Consider the following 24614-nt stretch of genomic DNA (forward strand, 5'->3'; position numbering starts at 1 on the left):
ACACACATACACACACACACAAGGAAGGAGGAAGACTTTTGAATTTGTATGTCTAATATGTGTTTTTTTTTTTTTACATATAGTTCAGTTTTGTTGTTAGTTCAGACGAAGACACCCGTACAAAAAATTAGGGATGCTCCGATCGGGAACTTTGGGGCCGATCTCCGGAATCAGTATCGGCCGATACCGATCACCGATCCGATCGGGTGGGTGGGGGCTATGGGGATCTTCCATTTAAAGTGATGTTTAAAACTCAGTTAAAGGTGGGGTAGGTAATTCACTTCAGAAACACTTTTTGTTATATTCCATGGAATGCTCTTAACATCCCGATAGGTCAATAAAATCGGCCCGGCCGAGTTCTACTAACCAGGCACCGAAAAATGTCGGCGTGCCGAAGGTGTCCTAATGTAAAAAAATACATAAATAACAGTTTCGTAATTATATNAATAAATACATAAAAAAATGTAATCTGTGGAAGCCGTGGCGCTGCAAAAAGCACAACCAATCATCTGAGCCGGCCCGGCTAAAATAACTGGATGGCCTACCTGCCTGTCAGCCTTCCATCTGTGCACAAACTTATGTCGTGCCCTCATTGGTCATGTGCGTGTTCGTGTGTGTTGGAGGAGGGGCTCTGTAAAGAAGTCTGAAGGAAAGGGCAGATTTTTTTTTCTTTCAAATTCTAGCGCACTCGAGCTGGTTTCTCCATTCTTACCTACCCTACCTTTAATGGGGCTCATTTTTATATTGCTTGAGTTTATAATCGTAACGGATCGAAAAGTTCAGATGAATTTTTCAATACATGATGCGCTTCCACAAACAACAACCAACATAATTATTACATTCGAATGAAGTACATTATTCATAAACTTGAATAATGTACTTCATTCGAATGTAATAATTATGTTGGTTGTTGTTTGTGGAAGCGCATCATGTATTGAAAAATTCATCTGAACTTTTCGATCCGTTACNCCTCCAAAAGGAAATGATATCCTTTCCAAACCGTACTTTGCCGTACGATCCTGTCTTTCAAAATGAAGGACAGCGAAAAAGTCTAACGCCACCTCTGTGGGGCAGAGAGATATGCTTTGACCATGGATGACAGCAGTGGGTAAAACCGTGCATTGTCTCTCCACCACGTCAAAAGCAATACCGTTATTGCTAAGAAGGTGAGGCTTATTGACAGGGCGAGATATAAATATACTGTTGGTACTTGTCAATGTCTCTAGGTATGTAAATGTAGCCCTGGAAATACCATGTCCTTTTGTGTTATCTGTTGTTTTATGTTCATGTTGCAACCTACTTGCTGCCATGTTGGACAGGTTTCCCTTGAAAAAGAGATCGATGATCTCAATGGGACCACCTGGTTAAATAAAGGTTTAAAATAAATAATAATAATTAACCATGTAATATCGCGGTAGATTTTGTCAGTCTCACGACAGTATTGAGACGTTTATTTATCGCGATAGCGCGATATTCGGTATATCGTTACATCCCTATTCATTACTCTTCTGTACATGCAATGACAAATGATCCTAAAGCAGGTGCAGCATTATGTATTTAATGTAAATGTATCTCCCTCCAGAGTTGAATTTACATTTACTACCTACCTGGATGGCACTGATCTGATCAACGCTGTGGAGAATCTGAGCTATAAGGGTGGAAACACACACACTGGTGCTGGTCTCAAGTTTGTTGCAGATAACTTCTTCAATCCCACGTCGAGTCGGGATGTCCCAAAGGTCTGAGGAGCAGCCATTCTTAGGACTTTTGTATTTATAAAATTGCATACTTAACATAGTGCTTTTTGTGTTTCTTATTCCACCTGTGGGTACATTTCAGATCACCATCCTGATCACAGATGGGAGGTCACAAGACAAAGTGCAGGAACCAGCACAGAAGCTCCGCAGTCAGGGAGTTCATGTGTTTGCAGTGGGTAAGTGTCTCACCTAGCAGTGCCTCTGCAAAGCAAAGCAATTGGGATTTTATTTTACACTCAAGCAACATTGATTTCTCTTTTCTTTTTTTTAAAATGTTCTGTGTTTTGTTAGGTATAAAAAGTGCAGACAGGAGTGAACTGTCTCAGATCTCCTCCCAGCCCATCAGTGATTTTATATCCTTTGTTGGGGACTTTAAGCTGCTGAACACTCTTCTTCCTCTTGTGAGCCCTCAACTGTGTACCAAAGCAGGAGGAGTTTACGCTAGTGATGGTATGTAGGTCATGTGGGTTACCTTAAAAAACGTGGACTCAGACTTTATTGTCACATTGTAAACCTGCATTTAATTGTATCTATGTTTCAACCTGCTTCCACCCTCTCCTCTACTTTCAGAGGCATTTTCGGGTCCGTCAAACATTCAGTTCACAGGCCAGACATCTGATACTCTAAGGTTTCGCTGGAGTGCAGCGGGGGGTCCTTTGAGTGGCTATGTGATCCAGTATGTGCCACTCTCCGGCTTGGGTCAACCTATCACAGCAGACATGCGTCAGGTAAGTTCAGCTGTTGAAAGTAAATTCCTGACACCTGGAGGTGACACGCACAAGTTTTTAATTGCAGTTTAAGAAGCCAAAGTCAATCGTGCTTTGCAAGAGAAACACATGCCTTCAGGATTGGTATAAACATGTCTTTGGGTGGATCTTCTTTATGTAGATGCTGTTGGGATTAAAACTTGGCAGAGCGAAGAGTAACATTTGCTTATCCTGGCAGACATAATACAAATAAAAGAATTTCATGTCTCACCCGTCTAAATTAGTCACTAACTTCGCAAAATATCCTCTGTCTATCCCCGCAGGACACTGTCCCTGCCAGTCAGAGGACGTTTTCCGCACGAGAGCTGAGGTCAGGAACCGACTACCTGGTGACTGTCATTGCCCAATACCCAAACAGTTTGGGGGAGTCTGCTTCTGCCAAACAACGAACAAGTAAGTCAAATGTGAAGAGCCAACAGCTTCGGGCTGTGAGGTTAATCACCAGTCACTCAAAGCGTTCACGCCCTAAATTATGCATAACTTTAAGCCATAATATAATTTAACATGTGAGTTTTGTAAAAAATTAACCCCAATAAAGTTTTAATAAATGGAAGTAGAGGCTATAGGTGCATTTATGATTTCATGTACTATTCTGTTCATATTTGTGTTTCTGCTGTAATGTTGGGAATTTTAACATGGGGGTCTTTGGGGATTGACGCTCTTTTAGTGCCGGCATAAAGTGGCCATTTGAGTAATGCAGTTTTTTTTGCACATCTGCATTTTCTTCATCTTCAACACCTCTCCCACACAAGAAAGAACCCTTAATGTTTCATGTGTCACCGTCATACATCTGCAGTGCCTTTTTTTCCTCTTCACAAAGGATCTTTGCCAGGGGTCACCAGTCTACGCCTGGCTCAGGCAGGCTTCTTCTCGCTCGCTGTGGACTGGGGTCAGCCTTCGACTCCTGTGCAGGGCTACAGACTCACTTATGGACCACAAGGTCAGAAACACAGTCCCTTTTATTTAGTTTAGTTGAGTTTATTTGTAATAAGTATGTTATCTCTGTCTAACATACTTTCTCTTTCTCTCTGCCTCTCATCTGATTGACTTAGAGTGCATTAGCAACTTCTCTCCTCTTTTTGGCTTGAAAAAACAGACATTAAGTACCTGTGTTGTAGCACAATCATCTTTTCACAAAAAACTATTTTGACAGAATGAATGATTACATTTCAAATGAAGGAGAAAAGAAGGTGTAGCATTCGATAGCAGTTAACCTTTGGCGGCAAGTTGGAAACATGTTGAGAATGTACAGCAGTCATAGCTGAGGAAACATGAGCTTTCTAACAGCTTACCACCCTCAGGCACCGACTGTTTGCAAGGATTTTTCTGCAAAATCATTACCTAAAATATATAAAAGTATATTCATCATCACCAAACTTTAAATACGGATAGATGGTGGAAACCTTCACTTATGTTACATATTGTCAGTAATTTTGTCCTTAAATGTCTAGAGACAGGGTGTGGCATAGATTATAACAGTGTCAAGATGTCTTGGTTCCTATGCTTTGATTCAGGAGAGAAAAGTAGCCCCTGAGGGCTCATACAAACAGTTTCTGCATCCGAACATGTGGCAGGAGTGCCAGTCTCACATGGTGCTCCTCTTCTGACTAGTTAGGCCTGAACATGTGTGAGAGTATTTAAATGAGGACTCTGTGTATCCTGTAATGAGTGGTGTGAAGTTTCTACCTGTTGCTATGTCTGCCTGTACTCGCACTGATAACTCCAGCGATCAAAACTGAAACTAAAAGACACACACACACACACACACACACACACACACACACACACACACACACACACACACACACACACACACACACACACACACACACACACACACACACACACACCCACAGCTGGCTCTGACAAGCTCTCTATAGTTGGCTTGCTGCCAAACTTATAGGTGAGAATTAGGTAACCTTAATGAATTGAGGTCACATATTTTCTTAGCTAATATCGTTTAACAATCTGTACACTAGGGATGCAAAGATCCAACTTTTTAATTCCTGATGCTGATGAGTATTGGTCCATCCTGACTTCTGATCCAATACCAGTCTTACATTTTAAGCTTTATGCCTCACTGTGTGAAAGTGACTGTGATCATGCTTATTGTCAAAGGCATCATCAGGCTTGACCTAACTAATGCTTACTTAATTTCGTAACAAAAAAGTTACAATTAGAAACATGGATACATTTTTACTGAATTGTTATTTATTATTAAAATTATAAATCATCATACAGAAAAATGACAAAAAATCTTCAAAATGAACATGAATTCAAGTGTAACTCCTTTTAATGCAGCAACAAAAAGAAACTGACACATTGTTATTAAAATTGGCCAAGTATGTCATGTTAGTATTGTTGCATTCCTAATAAACAGTATATTTTGTGCTTGCAATTGGTGAAGTAATTATTATTCGGCATCCCCCACCTCAATTCTTACACTGTCTTTTATGTGTTTTTTGGAAGAGCAGGTCAGCCCGCTGCTCAGCTGTTGGAGCGGTCTCTGTCTGCAGACTCCACTTCTGTCACCCTGGAGTCCCTTAAGCCCGACACAGAGTACGTCGTCAGCCTCTACCCTCTTTTCCCCCGAAACTCTGCATCCCCCTCCATCCTCAACGCCCGCACACGTGAGTCCCCCCTGTAGCCTGTTATGAATGCCTTTGGTACTGTTATATGAAGATTTAAGTTGTAATTTGATCATAATCAGCCAACTCAATATAATACAGACTTTGAAAATATAGTGATACTGTCTCCTTGTGGTTGGAATGTGTTCCAATACAATTGGCAAATATTAGTGACTGAGTGTTCATGTTTTTGCATGTGTTTAGTGCGCCTTGAGGCAGTGGAGCAGTTGTCAGTGGAGACGAAGTCAGAGAGCAGTGTTCATGTGCGGTGGAGAGGCGTCAGGGGCGCGCGGGCCTACCGTCTGGTCTGGGGGCCTTTCACAGGTCAGGACAAGGCTCACACACACAATAAAAAAAAAAACACTTTCCTTTCTGACAGTCAGTATTTATATATATCATTTTTCCTTCCCCTTCACCAAGGACGAAATGTCGAGACGGTGGAGGTTACTGAGGAGTTTCACACTTTGTCCAGACTGCAGGCCGACGCTGAGTACATCGTCACCATCATCCCGCTGTACGAGGGCATCAACGAGGGTACTGGAGCAACGACCAGGTTCAATACAGGTAGGTGTAGTCAGTAGTTTATCAAAGCACCAAACAAATGGTCTCTGTGTTTGTTGCCCCGTATTCCCTCTCAAAACTCGCATATGCATAAACAAAATCAACAAAAATGCCACGTATTGTGTCCTTTTGGTCTTCCTGAAATGAGTGATTGTAGTAAAAATAATGCTTTTTGAATAGATGGTTGCTTCAGTTGTGCCCTGCTAAGCACAGGGACAGAAAGAAAAGATGAAGTAGATGGCCAACAATCTTCTTTGCTGATTGTCTCTCTCCTGAAAACCGTTCTATGTTACTGCTTAGCTCTTCTTAAGGAACATTTCAATCACACCTACACACCCGTTGCACACACACCATCTGTCTCTCGTGAGTAAGGCCCATATGGTGTCACTTCAGTCGGACCGGTGTTATTTGAATGAAGTTCTGAGTCACCGCAGCGTCAATGTACTGAACAGGAAACCTTGTGTTGCTAAATCCTGCTTTCAAAGAAGTAAGATGTATACAGTGCTGTGTATACTGTACACCACAGTACCTTGTGTGTTTGTTCCTGTGTAAACCAGAAGAGTGACTATTTGTGATGTCTGCGGTTTGTGAGAAATTGTCTGTCCCTTCATACATTCACAACATTGAATCTTGTTTTAGAAAAGACCACATTGAATAAAGCCTTTTATACTATATTTATTTGCAACTTTATTGTTGATATTTGTATTTATAACATTCTCTCAGATGTAGGATCCCTCACATTAAGTCCCAAACAATATATTTGAGACTGCATGACATTTAAGGTTTGAGTAAAAATAATTGTAATGGTTTTTTTTTTTTTTGTCTTCCTCTTCACCACTTTACCACTTCAATAGCTTTGTATGGTGTTCAATCCAATCAGTTACGTTGTAACATGTTGAATTTGTTAGTGTATGTACATCACCAGAGGCCTGTTGCTCCGCGGCTGGTCTGACTTTGTTCTCTGACCTCTGTGCTCCACACTGACACCTGGTACTTTGTTGTTGATTTGTTGATATATTTACTACATGAACATGAAAAGACCCTTAGGCAAAATACAGTATCAGAGAGAAAGTGCTCTCAGGTCTGACCTGTGTGATATTTTTTGTCCCAGACAACATTTCTTTAAAGCAAGTCAACTATACCTGCAGCTTAAGGGCCGAGGAGTTGAAATCATAAAACTTACTAACTGTATTTTTTCGCTTTCAGTGAAAGATTATGGGCAACTCCTCAAAACAGCAAAACAATTTTTTAATGTCAATTAGCAACAGATTCTTGAACCCTTAGGCAGGTTGTGTATGTTAATAAGTTAAAATGCTGCCTCTGGATGTAATAATGGTTTGGAAGGGTTTCACAGTGGGATGTATATTCAGGATAACTGTGTCAGTCATATGTTCAGCTATAGTTATATTTCCATTGACACCCTTATACAATCTATTACACATTTTACATAATGCCCTTCGTAAGACTAACGTAAGACAAGATGCCATCATATGTTGGATATGTCATGATATACAAACTACAGAAGGATGAAGATGATGATTTGATTAATTTCATTCTTTTAGGAAATATCCTTCTAAAGTAACCCAAATGATCAAATTTTAACCAATGTTTTTGAAGTTAGACATTTTTTATTATTTGATTGGACTTATTTCATTGCATCCATTTTGGTTTGTCTGTACAGTAAGAGGAACTTCCTGTTTAAAAGCAAGGAGTAAGAGCCTCTCAGGGTTAGACCGTTGTTGAAGTTAGTTAAGTTCAGGTTCAGGCCAACCTGCCAAGCCTATTTTGGTTTTGTTTGACTTTTAGATTTCATTTTCTGTATATGTTTCCTTTCTGTATATTGTTTGGTTTTCACAACCTCACCAAAACCAGCCAGCTTTTTGGTTTTGTGGAAACTTTAATTAAAATGTACAGCTGATGAAGACTGACTGACCTTGACATTTAACTGATTTAGACTGAAGCCTTGCACTAGCTAAAGGAGGGTCAACACTTCTTCACAGAACAGGAACTGTGGAGTTTTTACCTCATCACATTGAAAACAAGGCATTTCAATCCATTTTTCAATGATAAGTTGATGGAAATCTAACTTTACTTATGGCATATCACAAAATCACATACATATGATATATCATGTGTGTCCCTCAGGGCGCCAGGAGCAGCAGGTGCTCAGAGCAGCCATCACCAGCCCCTCCACCATCCGCCTCACCTGGAGAATCATTCTGGCATCTCGGGGGTACCGCCTGGAGTGGAAGGAGGGGGAAGGTCTGTATGCATGTCACCTGTCCCTTTTGTAGTTGTTTAGTACATAACATGTAACATTGTATAGTTTTCAGGCGGACTATTGCTAATATGACGTTTTTATTATCATCAAAAGCGGTATGAAATAATGCAGGCTAACAATAGCTAAATCTAAAAGTATCATGTTGATGCAAAATGTATTTGTTTTAAAATAAACATAAAACACAACTAAAATAGACAACATTAATGCTAAATGCAGTTTTCATACTGTACCTTGATGACTTGATTTTTAGTTTGATGGCTGAAATAAAACAAAAAAAACGATAAAATCAAAATGCCAGCTCTTTCAATTTGTATATACTGATAGTTTAGGTATATTGAACAATGCACTAGTTCGGTTTTTTTCATAAATGTACTACACTTGCATTTAAATGTGAAACCCTGTGTTACAGAATAGTCATACATTTTCACATCCTTGAACAAACCCACTAATATCCAACCATGTGGCTTCCTCTCCAGGAGGCCAAATCCAGAGCCTGACCTTTCCTAGAACCACGACCAGCTATGAGCTAACAGGCGTTCAGCCCGAGACAGAATATATCATGAACCTGTACACCCTGTTTGATGGTCGTGAGGAGGCCACACCTGTCTCCACCTTAAGCAGAGGTCAGTAACTCAGCCTGGGGGATCAAAACTCATTATGGATTGATTGATGGTTCATTAATGTGCTGGGGTTGACTTCCAAGATCGGTTCAAAATGTTTTACTGTAGAGATATTAACATTTTGTTGTTGGGACGGCTAAAGCTCCATCGGTGGAGCTGGCAGCTTTTATTCTGTTTCTACAATAAAGGCACTGGTTGCCATTAATAAAATCTTGAATTAAAAAAAAAAGTTAAATGTTTAGCTGAGTGTCGCAAATCCTCTGGTGTTTAAGAGGAACAGCCAGTGGGGAGGGTCTCCAACCTGAGAGTTGTGGAGTCCCTGGGCAGTACCGTCCGACTCGGCTGGACGGGAGTAGCCGGTGCCACGAAGTACCGCATCATTATCCTCGACAAAGCAGGTACACTGGCTAATTTTAATTAATTATTTAGATCTTGTTAGTGCCTGACTATGGATAAAAACAGACTAGTACAACTGGTGTTTTTCTTGTCATGTCAGGGGGATCAGAGGAAATCCGGAATATCCCTGGAAACCAGACAACCCTGGACCTCAGAGACCTGACGATGGGAGTGTCTTATGGGGTCAGTGTCACAGCGCTGGTGGGAGAAAACGAAGGAGACCCAGTCACTGTCTACATCAAACCAGGTGTGTGGTGCAGTGACCGTGCTGCTCGTAGCTTCATCCTGTTGTCATGTTCCTGTAACTGCCCAAAAGCAGATTTGCAAAACACCCATTTAATTGTATTAAGAATTAATTGAATTAACCTTCTATTCTGTATTTTGACATACATTTGCTGAACACTGCACATTTTTAAAGGCTGTTCATAGATACTGTAAATTGTATTATACATACCTGCGATGAATGTACATTTTAAATCCCATAGCTGTCTTCTTGTTGTCTTACTTCAAGTAAATCCTCAGACTTGCTTTCTTAAAAAGCTGAATACATTGAATTTTGCCACATGAGGACCTGTACACCTTTCATTTCAGAGCAAGGTATTGGCAGAGTGACTAACATCAGGGTGACAAACGCCAACAGTCGGCGAATTCGAATAGCCTGGACAGGTGCTGCTGGGGCAACGGGTTACAGGGTTACCTGGAGACAAGGCAACAGTAAGTGTTATAATGTATGTTTTCAATGTGTTTGTGAGTGTATCCTTTTTAAACTTGTATCAATGTATTTGTATGTTTAAGGTCAAAATGAAGATCAAAGTCAAAAGTCAAAGTCAACTTTATTGTCAATCTTCCAGTTTGTGTGTGCAGACAGAGAGATCGAAATAGCGTTTCCCACAGTCCCGAATATAAAAACAAATGTATATAAATATATGTGTGCAAATATATTATATATATATATACATACGTATACACAATCAAAGACACATTTGTACATGTGCACACATAGCAAAAGCTGTATTTCGTCATTACTCTTTAAGAAACAGATTTTGAATCTGACTGATTTATATCTTTACTTAGTATTCAGTTTTTGTGCATCATTTGTATTCCTTTCGGTTCTGCCTTGCAGGTGGAGAGCAGTCCCGTATTCTGGGGGCGGAGGTCACATCCTTCACCATGGACGGCCTGCAGCCGGATGAGGATCTGGTAGTTGGGGTTGCGACTGTGGTTGACCAGCGTGTTGGAGAGGTGGTCACACTGACTGGTCGGACTAATCCCAACGGGGGATCGGTGGCTGGCCTTCGCATTGTTGACTTTACACCTCAGGGGATACGCATTGCATGGTCACGTTCCTCCCGGGCAACTGGTTATAAGGTCACTTTGCGCAGTGATGATGGTAAGCAGTGATTAGCAAGTCAAGCAATATGAAGAATAGTAAAAGCTTAGTTTTTAGATATTGTTATTAAAACCTATGTATCTTGAGTTAGAGGAAGACATCTAAATGTTCATTTCTCTGCCATGTTTTGCTTTTGCAGGAGTTGAAACAACTCGTAATTTGGCCGCTGATGTCTCTTCTTACACCATTGACGGACTACAGTCAGATTCATCATACAGTGTATTAGTTTCTTCACTTACCGGCTCTCGAGAGGGGAGTCCTTCCACCCTGAGTTTCACAACAGGTACCACACTGAATCAAATGCATATTATTGCTTTTGTCTAGAGTGCCTTTTGGGAGAAACTTGGCTATGACTAGTGTAGTACAAAATAAAATAACTGACTGTTTCCTGTTCTGACCACCAGAGTCAGATAATTCTGTGATTGGGACTGTGACGTCACTGCAAGTCCAGGAGGCTCGTGGAGAGGTGGTCCGAGTCACCTGGGTTGGTGTGCAGGGAGCAACGTCTTACCGTGTGTCTTGGAAGAGAACAGATGGTAGACCTATAGCTTGACATGTTTTTTGGGGGTTAAAATCTCATATACATCTCACAAAGCATCAATTTGACTTGAAAAAATAAGTTGCTTTCTATTGTGTTGGGTGATTTATTGCAGCCAGACTGTATTACATTAGTCACTGTTGCGACTATGTGCTGCTGTAGGTGGTGAAGAGAGGAGTCAGCTGGTGGCGGGAGATGTGACAGCAGTGGATTTAGACCGGTTGGACCAGGGAGCCCAGTACGAAGTGCGGGTCATGGCTTTAGTTCAAAACAGAGAGGGAACTCCCGTGTCTGTCAGAGTCACCACACGTGAGTCCTGTCTTTCTTTACTCAGACATTATCTTATCATTTTTTAATGCTTAAAATATCCAGACAAAGTGTGTCGATGTAGAAAAAAAAATAAAGCATCTAAGTACAGCAACATTTAGAATTAGCTTTAGAATATAATATACAGTATATTGCATTTTAGGCCTCAGTAATATCTTGTTTAATGTAAAATGTTTCTTGCCAACATTCAGTGACTTAGTAAAACCTTGAAAGTCACTGTCAAGCCTGGGAATACTGTTTGTCTTGTGTGCCATCGTTTAATATATCTGTAAATCTTGGGTTCCAACAATTATATTTGTTGAAATGTCTTATGCAATTGAAATGCTGCTTCTCTATACCGGTGTATACAGCTGGTTCCCCCTCCCCCCCATCACGTACCACAACTTTACGAGTTGCGGAGGTTACCAGGGATTCAGTGCGGCTTGGCTGGACTCCACTTCCTGGCGCCACAGGATATATTCTACGCTGGAGAGACGAGAGAGGTGAAGTGTTGTAATTAATTTCTTTAAGACTATGCCTGCTCTTCAGTCCTATCATTATAACTGTTCACATCTCTCAGACATTGGTCCAGGCTTGTCTGTTACGCTCCCCGCTGCGTCCAACTTCTATCAGGTGACTGGGCTGCGATTGGGCCGTGGTTATCGTTTCACCGTGCTGCCCACTTTTGCAAATGGATTGGGAACAGAGAGCTCTCTAGATGAACGCACTGGTAACAAAGCCGCACATCCTGTTTTATGTACTTACCATACCCATTGACACATTTTCATACCTTACTTACCTCTACAACATTGTCTTCTCACAGTGTGTGTGGGCGGACGTCTGGACGTGGTGTTTGTGGTTCCGGCATCTACGGATCGGAGTAGCCTCGCAAGACCACTGCGTGAACTCCTCGCAAGTGCAGCAGGGTCTCTCAATACTATTGGAGCCCGGGACTCTCAGGTACTGCCCTTAAAATAAATCTTAAAACAGGCAGTGGAGAAAACACCTGCATCTGCTGCCAATATTCAGATGTATTTTCTGCCTGTTTCAGGTGGGAGCTGCAGTATATGGCTACAGACCCAAAACATGGTTCCCCCTTAGTCGCCATAGCAGGTATGACACACTTCTTCAACAGATCCAGTCCACACCATTTGATGAAAGCCCGGGAAATAACATTGGTCAGTTTTTTTCTCTGTTTGATTACCTTTTCTGTACAAACAGCTTGATATGTTTGTGTTAAGAGTTGTGATATGGTGTGTCTCCCTCTGCAGGTGAGGCAGTGACCTACACCAGGCAATACCTGCTGACCCCCTCAGTTGGACGGAGACCGAGGGTCCCTGGTGCTGTCGTCATCATCGCTGACAGAAACTCAGCTGACAATCTGACTCTGGCAGCCCTCGGTCTTAGGGCTACAGGTGAGAGGACCAAGAATCAGACACACAGCAGTCATCTGTGAATGTGAAATGTAGTGTTTGCTTTACCTGAAGGTATGTGACCACCTGCACCAGAAAGATCACTGCAGTTGGTTTCATCTGGACAATTTAGTCTTAAGATTTCCGCTAGCAAGTGTATGTAACTTGAATTAAAAATGTAAATAAACAAAACAGCCATAGCTCTGTGATAGATGTCCCCTCGGGAACACAAATCTATTTTTTGTAGAGATGCTCCGATCGATCGGCCGTTATCGATCGGTGCTCTCTATAAAGGCCGATCAGGAGAGCCGAGCATATGACGTAAAATACATGACACTTTTCTCAGTGCGCGGCAAAACAAGCTCGCATAAATGGCTTCACCAGTCTGGCAGTATTTTAAGGTGTCCGAAAAAGACAATAAAATTGCGGTATGCAACGTGTGTGAAGCAGAAATCCTGCAGCTCCGTCCGCAGTGACGGACCGGTGAGCGGAGCGAAACACACACTTCAAGTTAGACCTAACACACTTAGCTATTTTATCTACCTCTGGAACTAGCTAAACTAGTTATAAATATGTTTATTCTTCACTGTCGGGTCACTCATTACTGGAATAGCGAGTTGCATGAGACGGATAAGGACGGGTTGGCCTGACTGGAGAAGGAGAGAGAGCGCNGGTGGAGAGACAATGCACAGTTTGACCCACTGCTGTCACCCTTGGCCAAAGCATATCTCTCTGTCCCAGCAACATCAGTACCAAGCAAGAGAGTTTTTTTCACAGCAGGGGATATTGTAAACGCCCAAACATCCCAGCTTCTACCTGGAAATGTGGACATGCTCATATTCCTAAAAGATAACCTTGATGATGCTGAGTGAGTGAGTGAGTGAGTGAGTTAGAGTTGAGTTACTTGAAAAACTAAAGTGAAACTTGATTTATTCTATTGCAGGGGCTGATTATTATATTGTTGACACTTTAAAATACTACTATCCTACTAAAATGCTGTACAAATCAGATGTAATGTTTAATAAAGAAAAAAAATTCAAGTAAAAAAAAAAGTTACAAAAAGAATTCACATTTTTTTCTTTATTTTTCAATATCGCCATAAATATCGTACCGTGAGTTTTTGTTATCGTTACATCCCTAGTATATGATAAGGTATAATAAAGTAAAGTATAGCATGATAAAGTATAATATCAGTATATATATAGTACATTATAGTACATTTATAGTATATAATATAGTACATTTCAGTATCTATGACACATGTTTATAATGCATTATGAACAGGGGTGCACATAAGTGGTACGCAGGTACGCATGCGCGGCAACAATCTGAAATGCGTACCGTCACTTGTGTCACAAAGCGCATTTGCGTACCGATGTATATGTGAAGCTTTTCCATAAGGCGGTTAGACTTTGTGACACAAGTGACGGTACGCATTTCAGATTGTTGCCGCGCATGCGNACGGGGTAAAAACCACCAATGAGCGCTCAGCTCGAGATACCAGCGAGTCGTTTCCCATCAAGCATTTCGCCTCCGCAGCCCGTGGAGAGGAACTGCGGCGCCTCGCCGCGCCTCGCTCTCAAGGCTGCGGGCGTCTTTGTCCCGCGAGATTTCAACGTCTCATGTGAGCGAGCCTCCAGAGCAAGTCGGACAAAATGACTAACCATCATGCAACGCACGAGCAAGACGTTGATCGAAATTGCGCAGGTCTGCGCAGGTCTCGCTTGTCTCAAACAAGCCTAGAGAGACAGGTAGAGAGACAGGCAGATAGACACACAGGTAAGAGACAGGCAGGTCGTGGAGGGACTTACAGTCCATTGAACAGTCGTAGACACCAGATTTTATTCAGTGTTTATGTTGGAGCATCAGTATTTTTGATTAGGCTGCTTTTGGGATGTTAGAAGAATTTCAACAAAAATATCCCAAAAAAATTCTAAAATACATTATCCACCTCAGCTCTCAGGAAAAGCAAACACACATTCTTAGCTTTGGCTCTGTCTCAGCCTACATGAACGTAAGCCGATTTGATTCTTGTCATCGGCCTGCACTCTTGTATACACAACCACAGAAAAAAAGCACCAAATCCACCTTCACAATAGGCCTATATTTATAAAGCTGAAAGGGAAAATGACTCTCCACAGAAAATGAACACTTCACTTTCCTGTAATCTCTCCTATCCCCCTACATTGTCACACATCTTTAAATCCAGTTGAATCGGCTTGAAATGGAGAGCAAGCAGTTCTGTAAATCTGTGTCAGTTAGAAAACAGGAAGCACTGAAAACATACTGCACTATCATCATTCAGTTGCTTTGCATTCCTCGCTTCAGCTGGAAACAAAACAAAACTCTAAAACCGCAATTAAAATGTGATAAATCAATTGTATTCTTTGCTGAATTCAACTTACATTTTAGTTTCAAGAAAAAAAAATGACTCGCCTTTTTAACAAAAATAATTAAACCTGCATATCAAAATGTGCTTTTAAATTGTAGGATGAAAATACATTTATTTTTGAAAATCATTGTTGTCAAAGAGATAACAATTATATATGTTTTTATAAGAGACAATAACAAATCTGTTTAGCACTGCTGTGACTGACAAATGTATTAAAAGGATGATTTAATATTTTTTTAAGTATCCAACTCCAACCCATTCCCTCATATGTTCCCTCACAGGTGGGAACATGTTCCCACCTGTTTATTGACAGCTGCGCCTGCTTGCTAGGAGTGTGGTTTCACACATTACTACAGTACAAGCTAGACTCCTTGCCTTCTTTTCTCATCTTATTTCCTTATTATCTTGTTTGCTGGGTCCTCCTGCCTGCTTCTACTGAACCCTGCCTTGAGAAGCAATAGTGCTGACAATGACAACAATTGCTCACTGTTGGCCAAAGAGTTGAAGATGATATATCTTTTCACTGTCATTTTATCTTGGCTACACATCATGAGATAATGTAGTGTGATTGAGAAATTATACTATGATTTATTTTTCTTCCACTGTTGTTAGGTGGGTTAGCTGGGCCAAATAGCTGTTTTTGTTCCTTTTGATTTCAGCAAAACCTTGTTTTAGATTCTCAAAGTCAAATTATTGTAATAATGGTGAAATCATGAGTGGAAAATTACCCTTATCACCACAGTTGGCATTGGCTATTGAACATATTCATCAAAAGAGTAGGGATGGGATAACTGTCCTAAAGCAAAATGCACCTTCAGCACAGAGTAGCCATTCTCAGGTTTACTTTTGTAGCCTGCTCATGTTGAGGGATGTCACATGAGAATGTTTAAAGGAAAATATTTTTAGGTGGGAAACTGTGTGCAAAGTGTAAATCGAAGCAGTTTAAACCACAAGTCATCTTGTCTCCATTGTCCCTAACCAAGACAGGCTAAAATAGCAGTGTTGGGAGAACACGCACACTAGAGCTGGAATGTGTTTTTATTAGTGCAGCATGTTTACGGTTTCAGTTCGGTTGGCTGATTTAAAGATCCAGAGCTGCATAAGAACATCTGCCTTGCACATATTTCTTTGGAGCACTGTGTGCTTCACACCACCCTCTGTCTTCTCTCTCTCTCTCCCTCCATCCATCTGAACAGTAAATGTGTTGCAAAGGCAGCGTATATCTGAAAAAAAGAGGATGAAACATTATTGATGAAATGTATCAGTTTTGGCATTACTGCCCCATGGCTTACAATGTATATGGTTAGAGCATTGAGAACATAAATAAATACAAATGAAGGTAATATTTAATTCCTATGGCTTCACAAATGTCTTGTGCTAACAGGACTACTTTCATGAGTAAGTTAAATGCCACAAGGCCTGAGAGAACTCAGAAAACCAAATTTGAATCCTGTCTCAAAATCCAAGCGACTCATTCTAACATTATCATTTCCATTTTAACACAGCATGCTTTAAACATCTGCTCAGTTGGGTTTGAAAATGTATCCCTCAAACAGTTTAAATAGAAAATATATTAACCTGGCTCACTGGTAGCTTGGTTAGGTTACAATTGCCATGGGGTTAGTGCTGATCAGGCTTAATAAACAAAAAATATACTAACAAATAAGCATAATAAGTGAACCACATTATTATCAAAAAAAGTATTCATTGTGACAGCTGACCTGACCCAACTTATCCTTTTGTATTTTTTCATTTGTCAATTGTAGGCTTTTTTACAAAAAAACGTAAAACATTGAACTTCAACAAAATAAAAACATTTAACCAAAAACACATTTATACAAGTAGCTTTAATTTGTTAAAGAAAATGTGTGTATTATTCTTTGGATTTGTTGCCAAACTGTGTGTTCCTGCTTAAATTTAAAGCAGGCAACTAAACCACGTGAGAGTTAAAAAAATCAACCTGTGTGAAATCGTGACCCCGATAGTTTCTTTTTTTTTTTTACTTACTTGGAAAAATAGCGGGATTTCTGTGCCAAAGTTAGAGCTCTGCTTGGGAACGTGAGTTGCTCGCAGGCGGGAGCAAGGCAGGGAGGGACAAGAGGCGGTGAGAATGAGGTGGGTGAAAAAGGAAGAAAGGGAGAGCGTAGGACTCCCCTTCAGGCATCCCAACAAGTCTGGACTGTTCTGCTGCTGCTTGTGTTCAGTTCAACGCGTTTACGTCTCCTGAAGGGATGCAGCGACAGAAGTTCACTTATTGAGCTACAGTGGATCATTGCCTTCTGTTTTTTTTGCAGCTGTGACTTTGGACACGGGTGACTGGGAATACTTCTGTGATTTCCAGACAGTGCACGGAGAGCTAGGGCTGGATATGCCACAGGTGGAAAGGTGAGGAGCGGCAGGCTGTGGCCCCGGTGCACGGAGCAGACTTCCCCAGGTAAGAGGAGTCAGAGGCGGGAAGCTGAGCCCCGGCGCTGGGCTCTGTGGCAGCTCTTGTGTATCATGTGCACTTGAATAATACAAATATATTTATGGAATTACTGATGCTTTTCTGAATTGAGGTTGTGCACACTTTGTAAGCTGCATTTCTACTTACATTTTACAGAAATATTTATGTTTGGATGAAAATGTATTTCTGCATTGATTTACTCTGCATGTTCATGCAGTTATACTGTAGGTGATAACTCTAGTCTAGTTGGACGATGGGCATTTATATCTGCCAATACTCAACTCCTCAGATCATTAATTTCCCTGCAACAAACCCTTGACTTTGAACAAGACTGAGCAGAACAATCCCCTTTTTTTCACCCTTCATGAAATGCAATTTATCAGAATTTATTTGTAATGTCTATTTAAAGGAGCGGATATCTAACTCCCACATAATATGTAGACCTAATTATACCCCTTACAAACACTGTCTGACTTTGCATAAGTGTTCATTACAGTTGCAAAGGAAAACGAGGGAGTGCACAAGCAAGTTGACCTCAGCTGAACCCATTTGGTTATAGGGCTATACTCCTGGCTGCTACACCATGATGCTGCACAAAGGAAGGGCATCAACTCCTTCACTTCCTCCTTTGCCTTCTCTGCTTTTATTTATTTATTTTTTATTTAACCTTTATTTAACCAGATAAAAAGCATTGAGATAAAATCTCATTTACAATGCTGACCTGGCCAAGAAGGCAGCAACGTTACACATAACACATAACACAAACACGTAAAATACAGAGAACATAACTAAGAAAAGAAAAGATGAAAAAAGCAGTTACTACATTGTGTACATTAGGACATTAAGAAAGGCACTACTTATTACTGCAAGAGCAGCTGGTGGTAAGGACTTCTGACAACTTCAATTTAAAACATGCTATAGAGACAAGTGCCGTCAGTTTGAGGCGTGATTGAAGGTCATTCCAAGACCAAGGACCATAATAAAAGAGACTCCTTTTTCCAGCCTCAATCCGCACAGCAGGAACCTGGAACCGTATCCAGGCACTGGATCTGAGGTTGTAAAAGTCACAAACTAAAGCAAATCTGGCACATATGTACAGTGGAATCTTACCTAAAATGGCTTTATACATTAATAAAAACCAATGCTGCATCCTACGCATAGTGAGTGAGGACCATCCAGTTAGGCTATACAGTGTGCAATGATGAGTCCTATAGGGTGCATTTGATATATAACGCAGTGCAGCATGGTAGAGTGGGTCAAGTTTGGCCAAGACAGTGGGACAGGCAAATCTATAAATGGTATCACCATAGTCCAGTTGGGACAGGAATAAGCCAGAGACCAACCTTTTACGGGATGAAGTTGAAAAACAACATTTAAGTCTGTAAAGGAAGCCAAGAGTGAATTTCAATTTCTTTGTTAGAACTTCAATATGGTGTTTGAAATTCAGAATACTGTCCAACCAAAAGCCAAGATTTATGTCTCGTTGGTTTCAATTGTCTGTTCCACTTCTAAGTGCATCCATGTTTTGCTGTGGTCTGTCTCTCACGCAACGCCGGGATATAATTCCATTGACATTGACCTTTTAATGAATGGCTCAAAAGCCTTTAGCATGAATTATTAGACCCTTCCTCTCTGCCTCACCCTCAGTCCCCCCCTCCTCATCTTTTCATTCACATTATCAATGCAGCCATATGTTTCCTTTCTTGCGTGCCACTCGGGTGCGATATGGACTGATCCCAAGTGTGTCATCCAGAGGACTGTTGCTGATTACTGGGTCTGTTTGATGTTTTTCGAAGGGAACATTTTCTGTTAACCATAATAGAACATTAATTTCAGAGGGGTACTTTTAAATATTGTTGTTTCCTTCACAATGTCAACAACAATGGGCCTTTTTATGGAAAAGTTCTGGGTGTTTTAAGTATTTTTTTAATGTTACTGGTTCTTTCAAACGTTTTCCTGTGTTTATTTTTGGAATAGACTAGCTGTAAACTAGGGGATTTTAAACTTTTGTCTTCATTCATTTATGTCTTCGACGGAGATACCCTATTGATAAACGTAATAACTTCCCTGATTTATTCCATCTGGCTATTGTAAATAGTAACACAAAGCTTGTAAAAAAGGAGGATAAGATTAGTGGTTCCTTTGAAACTTGTTCCAACAAGAGGTCACAGAATATTTTTAAAAGCTGACTGCTTTTAGTACTTTTGTTTAGCTTGGATGAAGAAACTGACTTAAAGTTCATTATTGACGGAAGTGAGGCATGCTGTACTTGACCTGAGGGCACAGGTCAAAGGTGAATGACCAGTCAACTTGTTTTTGACCCCCAGACAGACTCAGAGTAAGTCTCTTCTGTTCTTGCCACCAGCAGCTTTTGTTATCCAAGTACCCAACATTCTGGTGCGTGAGCAAATTTGCAGGAGACTTTGGTAATTTACTGTGGCACCCCACCCTACTATGACCCTACATCCCCCTGTCCATGTGTGTCAATTTCTGTCCCCTGATGACTGATGTTATGCTGAGAGTAACTGGCTCTTACCCAATCCTGCACTGTGGCCCGCCGCCCCCCCTGGGAGAATGGCATCTCTACTAAACCACAACTCTGTGATCCTGCCTGAGCCGAGCTTTCAGAATGCAGCCTCTGTACTGCTCCCACCAGATTCAGTGGGATGAGTCCAAATCTCTTTTTCTTCCTGTCCCCGCAAAGTCCTTTTCTTCCTCTATCTATGCCCTTGTGACATGTTGTTTTTTTCCCCACACCCAGTCCTCACTTGACTACTGTTGATGGTGGCATTTAGCTGCACTTTGATACTAAACATTGACCTTCTAAACCCCTGTGTTTTGTTTAATTCCCAGGTGGCCTATGGTGGGTGGGGCTATAAAGCAGTTACTTCCTTCTTTAAACAATTCCAGGTGTGGAGGCCACCCTAGGAATGTAATTGATGAATGTATTTGCATATGCTGTAATAAAACATGACTTTATCAGCAAAGGATGTTACTCCCACAGTACTCTAACTTTAGAAAGGGGCCTTAATTATAGTAGGGTTTGTGGGTATGTTGTGTGAGTGACAGGAAGAGAAAGCAATTTTAGTTTCCAGCAGTTTTTTGATGGCTCTCACGTAATTAATGCCTTTTAATTATCATCTGTTAAGTAAGTCAATATGCATTTGCTCAGAAAAGGCTGTGGGTATGGACTGTGGTCTCAAAACCTTGTTAACATAATGAAACCAGAAATACAGTATGCATGGTTTCATTAGATTACAGTAAATTAAAATAACATCAAAGGTGAACATGCTGATGTGGCTCGTCATGAGCTAATCGTACCTTATTTAATTGTATTGCCGTAGAAGTCTGAGAATAAATACTTAAAAAAAACGGGAATGAGCATTACATTTGGAACATATTAAGCTTAATTAAGCCTTTTGAGTTTGGTAAAAACAATTGTTGGTTTTGTGGGCTCTGCATCTTAAATCAGGAACACACATTCATGGCTAAGTATGAGCTTCTGGCTTGAGGAAATGTCTAGAAGTCTTGAACAAATATAATAAAATGGGAAAAGGCCAAGATATTCTGGTGTATTTTTAGTCATAAGGATTTTTAGAGTTTGATAATGAGTATTCACTGTGTCTATGCTCAGTACACAATGTATGAAAGTACTTTTATAGAAAAACCCAAGTCCTACTAAAACTTTACTAATAGAATAGTTTCAACATTTTGGGAAACTTGCTAATTTTCTTTTTTAGAGAACGATAGATTAGAAGATTGATCCCACACTCACATCTGTGGGTCAATGTAAACTAAAGCTACAGCCAGATGACATTTAGCTTAGCTTAGCATAAAGATTGGCAAAATGGTTGAAAAAGCAAGACTCTGCCCAAAGGTAACAAAATCCAGCTGACAGAACATTCACAAATGAACATGTTGTCATATATTGTTTGTTTAATCCATGCAACAACTATAAATAAACAATTATTTGTTATGGTTTTATGAGGGTTTGTGTGCCAAACTATTTCTTGGCCAGGTGCAGTGATTAAAACAACATTTTTTTTTGCTTCACTTTTTGCAATAATATCAAACTGAGATAGCAGTGTCTCCCTGTTTCGAGTCATTTTGCTAAGCTAACTTGGGCCGTGTACTGCTATGTATGAGACAGATGTGACAATGGTGTCAATTTTCTCATCCAACTCTTAGAAAGAAGCCAATACATGTTTCTCACAAAATGTGAAATTATCCGTAACAGCTATTGTATAGCCATAGTATTATAGTACAGCACTGCAGCAAGAGCCCTTTTTTCTGCCTGCTGGGAATGTTTTGGGCAATGAAAATGACCACATTCCAGATGATGTTGATTTTCCTTGCATTCCTTTACATGCTCAGAAAATCACGTATGTCTGATGTTGTCATGCTGCTCTCTCTTATACATTTGGTTTCATCAACTTAAGTGGTTTCCGGTGGTTTTGATCCTGACAATGTTTACTGTAGCTTCCATAGCTCTACAGAGTAGATCAGAGGTTTTGTCCATTGGCTCAACATCTGTCACCTATTTGCAGTAGCCAGTGCCACTGTGTCTTGCATTACCTCTATGAATAGGTGATTGTGTATATAGGTTGTTATGGAAAGAAGTACCCCACATACATATCGGATTCCACTTATCAGATGATTGCTGTCACAGAAATTGGCTGAGATTGATAGTTTAGCTCCTAACTTGTGAGCAGTGGATAGCGACACTGATGATGTGTAAATGTGACACAGGCCAAAAAGAAAATCGACATGTGAAAGTCCTGGACTGTCTTATTGTTTGCACCAAATAATGTAAAAATTCAGTTTCATAATAACACAGTTGCATTCTGTTCTGGCTTTTGCACTCCAGACATATAGTAGTACATTCTTATGGAAATATGGTGCATGCAGTGCATGACATTTTAGGACATAAATGTGTGATGCTAAGTATAATGTAAATATATCACATTGTTAATATTTGCATCTGACATTATACAGGTTAAACGCAACAAATACAATACAAGTAATGAAAAGTAAAACATAAGCAGATCATTTTCATCATTACATTGCTCAATGTGTTTCCAACATACATGATTAAGTGTTTGCGATGTTTACTGTGTTGCATTGTCACAACAGTGCATGATGGACAATGTAGTTCTGTTTTGGCAATTAAGAAAATGAATTGTTAAATATGTGGGGTGTTGATTTCATACTCACAGATCACAATTGCATAAACATATTTTATCAACTTGAGTGTCGGGTTGAAGGTCAGGGAACATTTGTTTATGCGTATCTGGTATTTGCAATTAATTTGGATTTGTCCACACATGCATTGTTTGTATTGACACAAAGTTAATGACAAGAGTTACAATAATATTTTCCCTGGCTTCAGTGTGCATATTTTGAGGTCATTATCCATTGTAATTTGAAGGTCTTATTAAATTCATCATAACAATATATTATATTGTAATTTCGAATCAGTAAGCCATCTTAACAGGTGTTAATGTTTGTTTTGGTTTTATTGTAATTGATCAATTTCATATTCCTGCCTTAACTTGTACTAGAGGCTCTGATTTGGGTATTTATGCTAGTGTAGGAAGTAGGAACTATTTAGTCTGAGTAGTTTTACAATGCTAACAGTGAACATGTAACATGCAAACATGACTTTCACCTAAAGATTCTTGTCAAGTTTAACTAATAAAAGCGAAACACTTAGTAGTCAGACAAACATTTAGATCAAGAAAACAAAGTGTTCAAAGGGAGGTTGGCAGGCATATAGGCGTATATATCAAAGATGCTAGGTGGTTCAGAACAGGTACAGGCAGGAACAATGGCAATAACTCTAAAGAAACATGGAGACTGTGACAAATAACAGGGCTTAACTACCCTCAACATAGGCTGTGGAACAAATGACATGTGTAATGCAGCTGAACAGGAACGTAATAACATTATGAGCCTCAAATAAATTAAAAACAAATATGACTATCTGACATCACAAACTGGAAGATTGACAATAATGTTGACTTTGACTTTGACATTTTGATGATTGTGATGAATATTATGGATGGCAACATTTGATCTGACAGAAGAGGGTTCCAACAGAGACGACCTGAAGCCACAAGGAAAGAAGGAGTATTAGTTCAAACAAAAACAAGGCGGTCTAACCCTGCAAGAATGAATAATTTAAAATTGTTTTCAGGTTTATTTATTTTGTAAAACATTTGGTTCCCAATCTAATGTATTTTTCTCCATTTACTGGTACTACTTTGATGGTCTCAATGAGTACAATTTTTTTAATTGTTATACATTAACAAAATGAATGATAAAAAAACAACATATAGGTACATAAAGGTCTTTCTTCAAAGTTTGTACACCCATTCGATACAATGTAATTCAAAAGGGGGCTTCAATTAAATGTGTATGAAACAAATGCTGCTATTAACAGAAAATGTAATATAACTATAAAGTTACAATTTTGTAATGTGGTCAGACTGTTTTGCATTGAGTTCTGATGGTTTCAGACATGATAAAACAAGTGTAATCTACTCTCTTTGTGCCCAGGTTTGTGAAGATGGGGACCTGGTTTTTCACTGTGACTGTCCTGCTGTTCTCCATGAAACAGGCTGAAGCTCATGGTAAATATAAATCAAATGATCCTCCCAACTACCACACCAGCTCCAATTTTCCTCCTCACGTGTTTGTTTGAATACAAAAAGTGTGTTCTCTCATGTATTCTTCATCCCTCTGTATTTTCAGGCAGGTGTAATAATGTGCAAGCAGCAGATATTGTTTTCCTGGTTGACGGGTCTTCCAGTGTTGGCCGAGCAAACTTTCTTCTGGTGAAAGGCTTTATGGCTGGAATCGTCAAACCATTTGCCAGCTTTGTCAGCAAGACAGGGATACGGTTTGGTGCAATACAATACAGCGAGACCTCCAGGTGACTGAAAGGATTAATATTCACAAACATTCATATTCATTACTAGGGATGTAACGATACCAAAAACTCACAGTACGATAATATCGCGATAACAAGTCCACGGTATGGTATTTATCGCGATATTGAAAAATAAATTTAAAAAAAAAGTTCAAAGACTTTTGGGGGAAACATTTATTTTGAATTATTT

The 24614-nt window shown here is 40.0% G+C and overlaps 1 protein-coding gene and 1 long non-coding RNA gene across 2 annotated transcripts; both read left to right on the forward strand.

Annotated features, from left to right (window-relative positions):
• The first annotated feature begins 1526 nt into the window (after positions 1-1526).
• Positions 1527-15357, forward strand: LOC104964021 (collagen alpha-1(VII) chain-like). Its single transcript, XM_010792729.1, has 24 exons — positions 1527-1739; positions 1840-1933; positions 2049-2207; positions 2328-2485; positions 2788-2917; positions 3345-3464; positions 4999-5154; positions 5356-5475; positions 5572-5715; positions 7858-7974; positions 8470-8616; positions 8886-9011; positions 9110-9256; positions 9601-9723; positions 10133-10399; positions 10539-10682; positions 10804-10935; positions 11100-11246; positions 11615-11746; positions 11824-11973; positions 12067-12203; positions 12295-12421; positions 12515-12658; positions 15329-15357. Exons 1-24 carry the CDS (start codon positions 1527-1529, stop codon positions 15355-15357), a joined length of 3363 nt encoding a protein of 1120 aa, XP_010791031.1.
• Positions 15358-17166: 1809 nt separating this feature from the next.
• Positions 17167-24445, forward strand: LOC104964019 (uncharacterized). Its single transcript, XR_800370.1, has 3 exons — positions 17167-17481; positions 24052-24125; positions 24247-24445. It is a non-coding gene; the product is annotated as an uncharacterized lncRNA (long non-coding RNA).
• The last annotated feature ends 169 nt before the right edge of the window (positions 24446-24614 follow it).

This window comes from Notothenia coriiceps, unplaced genomic scaffold (genome assembly GCF_000735185.1).
Source record: "Notothenia coriiceps isolate Sejong01 unplaced genomic scaffold, NC01 NC01_scaffold00036548, whole genome shotgun sequence".
Lineage (NCBI taxonomy): Eukaryota > Metazoa > Chordata > Actinopteri > Perciformes > Nototheniidae > Notothenia > Notothenia coriiceps.

What these genes read in the sequence shown, in the direction of transcription:
- LOC104964021 (XM_010792729.1), top strand. Translation starts at nt 1,527, where the DNA reads ATGATCCTAAAGCAGGTGCAGCATTATGTATTTAATGTAAATGTATCT. An exon ending in GGAGTGGAAGGAGGGGGAAG is followed by an intron (nt 7,975 to 8,469) that starts GTCTGTATGCAT and finishes CTTCCTCTCCAG; the next exon opens with GAGGCCAAATCCAGAGCCTG. An exon ending in TGTCTCCACCTTAAGCAGAG is followed by an intron (nt 8,617 to 8,885) that starts GTCAGTAACTCA and finishes CTGGTGTTTAAG; the next exon opens with AGGAACAGCCAGTGGGGAGG.